Source organism: Salvelinus alpinus, unplaced genomic scaffold (genome assembly GCF_045679555.1).
Source record: "Salvelinus alpinus unplaced genomic scaffold, SLU_Salpinus.1 scaffold_42, whole genome shotgun sequence".
NCBI classification, from domain to species: domain Eukaryota; kingdom Metazoa; phylum Chordata; class Actinopteri; order Salmoniformes; family Salmonidae; genus Salvelinus; species Salvelinus alpinus.
In genome coordinates, this window is record NW_027255983.1 from 275,001 (window position 1) to 282,500 (window position 7,500).

The 7,500-nt window shown below is 42.3% G+C and overlaps 1 protein-coding gene across 23 annotated transcripts in view; it reads right to left on the bottom strand.

The window, feature by feature from the left end:
• herc1 (HECT and RLD domain containing E3 ubiquitin protein ligase family member 1) overlaps nucleotides 1-7,500 on the bottom strand; it is a 224,307-nt gene that overhangs the window by 33,950 nt on the left and 182,857 nt on the right. For 21 of the 23 annotated variants that reach the window (XM_071388533.1, XM_071388556.1, XM_071388555.1 and 18 more), the window contains 4 exons: nucleotides 3,301-3,474; nucleotides 2,696-2,995; nucleotides 602-667; nucleotides 236-361 (listed from right to left, as the gene is read on the bottom strand). In XM_071388533.1, coding sequence (XP_071244634.1) covers nucleotides 236-361; nucleotides 602-667; nucleotides 2,696-2,995; nucleotides 3,301-3,474 — 666 coding nt within the window. Of the gene's footprint in view, nucleotides 1-235; nucleotides 362-601; nucleotides 668-723; nucleotides 772-826; nucleotides 876-2,695; nucleotides 2,996-3,300; nucleotides 3,475-7,500 lie in introns of those variants that run through there. The other 2 variants (XM_071388553.1, XM_071388551.1) reach the window with 2 other exon arrangements.

Below are 7,500 nucleotides of genomic sequence, written 5' to 3' on the forward strand. Positions count from 1 at the left end.
AATCTCCACCCGGCACAGCCAGAAGAGGACTGGCCACCCCTCATAGCCTGGTTCCTCTCTAGGTTTCTTCCTAAGTTTTGGCCTTTCTAGGGAGTTTTTCCTAGCCACCGTGCTTCTACACCTGCATTGCTTGCTGTTTGGGTTTTTAGGCTGGGTTTCTGTACAGCACTTTGTGATATCAGCTGATGTAAAAAAAGGTCTTTATAAATACATTTGATTGATGGTGTCTGTCTACCTGTTGTGCCTGTGAGAAGGAGGGTGCTGTGGTGGGCACCAGGATGTTTCTGCCAGCCTCTGCCAGCTGTCCGTGTCTACCAGCTCCCCACAGAAACACGTCGCACTTCCCTCCCAGGTGCCAGTCCTGGAGACAACAGAAACACAACTCATTGTCTGTCACAACAACCACGAGTCCATTCAACATCTAGCATACAGGACAACAACCACGAGTCTGGGATGATCCCATTTCAATTCAACGTGTGTCTCTTCAAAAGTGCCTGAATGACAAAATGAAATGTGTAACATGGCGTAGATCTGTTCTAGAGACCTGAAACAAACGAGAAAACATGACGACATAAAGCATCTGAGCCTGAACACATCTTACCTCTGGTCTGGAGGTGGCCCAAGACATGATCTGTTCATCCATACCAGAACCCCATGTACTGTTGTCCTGTACAGACAAGAGAGTTTTAATCTATACCAGAACCCCATGTACTGTTGTCCTGTACAGAGAAGAGAGTATTAATCCATACCAGAACCCCATGTACTGTTGTCCTGTACAGAGAAGAGAGTATTAATCTATACCAGAACCCCATGTACTGTTGTCCTGTACAGAGAAGAGAGTATTAATCTATACCAGAACCCCATGTACTGTTGTCCTGTACAGACAAGAGAGTTTTAATCTATAGACACATCATATCATTGCTACCCTCACAGAGCTCTTGTATGACCCACCAGTTTGAATACGTGGTTGGACACTTTGTCAAATCTTGTTGTCAGCTTCTATCCCAAATGTTGGTTACATCTTAAAGAGACAAGACAGGTTCTAGTCCAAATGTTGGTAACATTTTAAAGAGACAAGTCAGCTTCTAGACCAAATGTTGGTAACATCTTAAAGAGACAAGACAGCTTCTAGTCCAAATGTTGGTTACATCTTAAAGAGACAAGACAGCTTCTAGACCAAATGTTGGTAACATCTTAAAGAGACAAGACAGCTTCTAGACCAAATGTTGGTAACATCTTAAAGAGACAAGACAGCTTCTAGTCCAAATGTTGGTAACATCTTAAAGAGACAAGTCAGCTTCTAGACCAAATGTTGGTAACATCTTAAAGAGACAAGACAGCTTCTAGTCCAAATGTTGGTTACATTTTAAAGAGACAAGACAGCTTCTAGACCAAATGTTGGTAACATCTTAAAGAGAAAAGACAGGTTCTAGACCAAATGTTGGTAACATCTTAAAGAGACAAGACAGCTTCTAGACCAAATGTTGGTAACATCTTAAAGAGACAAGACAGGTTCTAGTCCAAATGTTGGTAACATCTTAAAGAGACAAGACAGCTTCTAGTCCAAATGTTGGTAACATCTTAAAGAGACAAGACAGCTTCTAGTCCAAATGTTGGTAACATCTTAAAGAGACAAGACAGCTTCTAGACCAAATGTTGGTAACATCTTAGAGACAAGACAGCTTCTAGACCAAATGTTGGTAACATCTTAAAGAGACAAGACAGCTTCTAGACCAAATGTTGGTAACATCTTAAAGAGACAAGACAGCTTCTAGACCAAATGTTGGTAACATCTTAAAGAGACAAGACAGCTTCTAGACCAAATGTTGGTAACATCTTAGAGACAAGACAGGTTCTAGACCAAATGTTGGTAACATCTTAAAGAGACAAGACAGCTTCTAGTCCAAATGTTGGTAACATCTTAAAGAGACAAGACAGCTTCTAGACCAAATGTTGGTAACATCTTAAAGAGACAAGACAGCTTCTAGTCCAAATGTTGGTAACATCTTAAAGAGACAAGACAGCTTCTAGACCAAATGTTGGTAACATCTTAGAGACAAGACAGGTTCTAGACCAAATGTTGGTAACATCTTAAAGAGACAAGACAGCTTCTAGTCCAAATGTTGGTAACATCTTAAAGAGACAAGACAGCTTCTAGACCAAATGTTGGTAACATCTTAAAGAGACAAGACAGCTTCTAGACCAAATGTTGGTAACATCTTAAAGAGTGACTGAATGCCCCTGATTCCGCATGTGTTTTTCTTTTGCTCATTAAGACAAAAGGAGATTTCAGTCTTGAGGGTGTTGTTGGATGTGGCAGTTATGTTATATATTATGTTATATATGACGTATAATATTATGTTATATATTACGTTTTATATTATGTTATATATTACGTTTTATATTATGTTATATGTTACGTATTATATTATGTTATATATGACGTATAATATTATGTTATATGTTACGTTTTATATTATGTTATATATTACGTTTTATATTATGTTATATATGACGTATTATGTTATGTTATATATGACGTATTATATTATGTTATATATTACGTATTAAATGATAATATATATGGCGTTTTCAACCAGAGAAGTTGGTTCTCCAGTTCAGTTGTACTTTAAAGACCCAGTCCGTCAGAGCTATAGAGGTTCAGGGTCTTCTGTAGGGATCAGGGAAACCTCACCATGAGAAGGACCATCTCCTCCTTGGGTACAGGCTCCAGGTCGGGAACAGCAAAGGCCTCTGGGAACGTGTTGCCCCGAGCCAGGGCCTCCGCTGCCTTCACCGTGGTGGAGAAGCAGTCTAGCCACGCCCACTCGCCGGGGGACCAGGTACAGGTGTCTGGCTCCAGGGGACAGAGGCGGAGGTGGGGGGGGACGGGAGGGGAACACAGGAGCTGATCCAGGTGTAGCCCCACGGCCAGGGAGGCCAGGCACTGCATGTAGGGGCTGTGGACTAGCTGTTCTCCACACACTACATGGGGCTGGAGGAACAAACAGGAAGTACACATTTACACTTGGGTGTTATAGCATATGTTATCGTAACCGCTAACTACGACTACGGTGAAACAAATACGATTAAAAATAGGAAGTAGGTATCCTTTAGTCAGTTATGATCGATTCACTTGGAATGAAACTGGGCTTTCATTTACTTTCAAAATAACACACACACACACACACACACACACACACACACACACACACACACACACACACACACACACACACACACACACACACACACACACACACACACACACACACACACACACACACACACACAGAGTACCTTCTCATATGAGTACTGCTCCTGCAGCATAACAGGAAGCCTCTCCAGGAAGGCTCTCATGCACGGAGCCATGTTCAATCCCACAACCCCCTGTTTCTTCAGCGCCGTCCGGCAGGTGGCTAGCACCTGGTGAGAGGACATGAAGTCTGTCGAGCAGTTCACCACCAACACATCCTGAGGACAAAGACAACAACAGAACCATGAAAGTCAGCCAAGAGTCAAATACATACCAGAAGTCGCTTTAACCCGTACTGCAGTATCCTTTAGTCAGTCCATACTGCAGTATCCTTTAGTCAGTCCATACTGCAGTATCCTTTAGTCAGTCCATACTGCAGTATCCTTTAGTCAGTCCATACTGCAGTATCCTTTAGTCAGAGTTGAGTCAGTCCATACTGTAGTATCCTTTAGTCAGTCCATACTGCAGTATCCTTTAGTCAGTCCATACTGTAGTATCCTTTAGTCAGTCCATACTGAAGTATCCTTTAGTCAGTCCATACTGTAGAATCCTTTAGTCAGTCCATACTGTAGAATCCTTTAGTCAGTCCATACTGTAGAATCCTTTAGTCAGTCCATACTGTAGAATCCTTTAGTCAGTCCATACTGCAGTATCCTTTAATCAGTCCATACTGTAGAATCCTTTAGTCAGTCCATACTGCAGTATCCTTTAGTCAGTCCATACTGTAGTATCCTTTAGTCAGTCCATACTGTAGTATCCTTTAGTCAGTCCATACTGTAGTATCCTTTAGTCAGTCCATACTGTAGTATCCTTTAGTCAGTCCATACTGCAGTATCCTTTAGTCAGTCCATACTGCAGTATCCTTTAGTCAGTCCATACTGCAGTATCCTTTAGTCAGTCCATACTGTAGTATCCTTTAGTCAGTCCATACTGCAGTATCCTTTAGTCAGAGTTGAGTCAGTCCATACTGTAGTATCCTTTAGTCAGTCCATACTGTAGTATCCTTTAGTCAGTCCATACTGTAGAATCCTTTAGTCAGAGTTGAGTCAGTCCATACTGCAGTATCCTTTAGTCAGTCCATACTGTAGTATCCTTTAGTCAGTCCATACTGTAGAATCCTTTAGTCAGTCCATACTGCAGTATCCTTTAGTCAGTCCATACTGTAGTATCCTTTAGTCAGTCCATACTGTAGAATCCTTTAGTCAGTCCATACTGTAGAATCCTTTAGTCAGTCCATACTGTAGAATCCTTTAGTCAGTCCATACTGTAGTATCCTTTAGTCAGTCCATACTGTAGTATCCTTTAGTCAGTCCATACTGTAGAATCCTTTAGTCAGTCCATACTGCAGTATCCTTTAGTCAGTCCATACTGTAGAATCCTTTAGTCAGTCCATACTGCAGTATCCTTTAGTCAGTCCATACTGTAGAATCCTTTAGTCAGTCCATACTGCAGTATCCTTTAGTCAGTCCATACTGCAGTATCCTTTAGTCAGTCCATACTGTAGAATCCTTTAGTCAGTCCATACTGTAGAATCCTTTAGTCAGTCCATACTGTAGTATCCTTTAGTCAGAGTTGAGTCAGTCCATCCTTTAGTCAGTCCATACTGGAGTATCCTTTAGTCAGTCCATACTGTAGTATCCTTTAGTCAGAGTTGAGTCAGTACATACTGTAGAATCCTTTAGTCAGTCCATACTGTAGAATCCTTTAGTCAGTCCATACTGTAGAATCCTTTAGTCAGAGTTGAGTCAGTCCATACTGTAGTATCCTTTAGTCAGTCCATACTGCAGTATCCTTTAGTCAGTCCATACTGTAGAATCCTTTAGTCAGTCCATACTGTAGAATCCTTTAGTCAGTCCATACTGTAGAATCCTTTAGTCAGAGTTGAGTCAGTCCATACTGTAGTATCCTTTAGTCAGTCCATACTGTAGTATCCTTTAGTCAGTCCATACTGTAGAATCCTTTAGTCAGTCCATACTGTAGAATCCTTTAGTCAGTCCATACTGTAGTATCCTTTAGTCAGTCCATACTGTAGTATCCTTTAGTCAGTCCATACTGTAGTATCCTTTAGTCAGTCCATACTGCAGTATCCTTTAGTCAGTCCATACTGCAGTATCCTTTAGTCAGTCCATACTGCAGTATCCTTTAGTCAGTCCATACTGCAGTATCCTTTAGTCAGTCCATACTGTAGTATCCTTTAGTCAGTCCATACTGCAGTATCCTTTAGTCAGAGTTGAGTCAGTCCATACTGTAGTATCCTTTAGTCAGTCCATACTGTAGTATCCTTTAGTCAGTCCATACTGTAGAATCCTTTAGTCAGAGTTGAGTCAGTCCATTCTGCAGTATCCTTTAGTCAGTCCATACTGTAGAATCCTTTAGTCAGTCCATACTGCAGTATCCTTTAGTCAGTCCATACTGTAGTATCCTTTAGTCAGTCCATACTGTAGAATCCTTTAGTCAGTCCATACTGTAGAATCCTTTAGTCAGTCCATACTGTAGAATCCTTTAGTCAGTCCATACTGTAGTATCCTTTAGTCAGTCCATACTGTAGTATCCTTTAGTCAGTCCATACTGTAGAATCCTTTAGTCAGTCCATACTGCAGTATCCTTTAGTCAGTCCATACTGCAGTATCCTTTAGTCAGTCCATACTGTAGAATCCTTTAGTCAGTCCATACTGTAGAATCCTTTAGTCAGTCCATACTGTAGTATCCTTTAGTCAGAGTTGAGTCAGTACATACTGTAGAATCCTTTAGTCAGTCCATACTGTAGAATCCTTTAGTCAGTCCATACTGTAGAATCCTTTAGTCAGAGTTGAGTCAGTCCATACTGTAGTATCCTTTAGTCAGTCCATACGGCAGTATCCTTTAGTCAGTCCATACTGTAGAATCCTTTAGTCAGTCCATACTGTAGTATCCTTTAGTCAGAGTTGAGTCAGTCCATCCTTTAGTCAGTCCATACTGTAGTATCCTTTAGTCAGTCCATACTGTAGTATCCTTTAGTCAGAGTTGAGTCAGTACATACTGTAGAATCCTTTAGTCAGTCCATACTGTAGAATCCTTTAGTCAGTCCATACTGTAGAATCCTTTAGTCAGAGTTGAGTCAGTCCATACTGTAGTATCCTTTAGTCAGTCCATACTGCAGTATCCTTTAGTCAGTCCATACTGTAGAATCCTTTAGTCAGTCCATACTGTAGAATCCTTTAGTCAGTCCATACTGTAGAATCCTTTAGTCAGAGTTGAGTCAGTCCATACTGTAATATCCTTTAGTCAGTCCATACTGTAGTATCCTTTAGTCAGTCCATACTGTAGAATCCTTTAGTCAGAGTTGAGTCAGTCCATACTGTAGTATCCTTTAGTCAGTCCATACTGTAGTATCCTTTAGTCAGTCCATACTGTAGTATCCTTTAGTCAGTCCATACTGTAGTATCCTTTAGTCAGTCCATACTGTAGTATCCTTTAGTCAGTCCATACTGCAGTATCCTTTAGTCAGTCCATACTGTAGTATCCTTTAGTCAGTCCATACTGCAGTATCCTTTAGTCAGAGTTTCCTTCAACCGTGACCCTTCAACCGCGACCCTTCAACCGCGACCCTTCAACCGTTACCCTTCAACCGTTACCCTTCAACCGCGACCCTTCAACCGCGACTCTTCAACCGCGACCCTTCAACCGCGACCCTTCAACCGTTACCCTTCAACCGCGACCCTTCAACCGTTACCCTTCAACCGTTACCCTTCAACCGCGACCCTTCAACCGTTACCCTTCAACCGCGACCCTTCAACCGTTACCCTTCAACCGTTACCCTTCAACCACGACCCTTCAACCGTTACTCTTCAACCGCGACCCTTCAACCGTTACCCTTCGACCGTTACCCTTCGACCGTTACCCTTCAACCGTTACCCTTCAACCGTGACCCTTCAACCACGACCCTTCAACTACGACCCTTCAACCGTTACCCTTCAACCGTTACCCTTCAACCGTTACCCTTCAACTGTTACCCTTCGACCGTGACCCTTCAACCACGACCCTTCAACCGTTACCCTCAACCGTTACCCTCAACCGTTACCCTTCAACCGTTACCGTTCAACCGTTACCCTTCAACTACGACCCTTCAACCGTTACCCTTCAACCGTTACCCTTCGACCGTTACCCTTCGACCGTGACCCTTCAACCACGACCCTTCAACCGTTACCCTTCGACCGTGACCCTTCAACCGTTACCCTTCAACCGTGACCCTTCAACCGTTACCC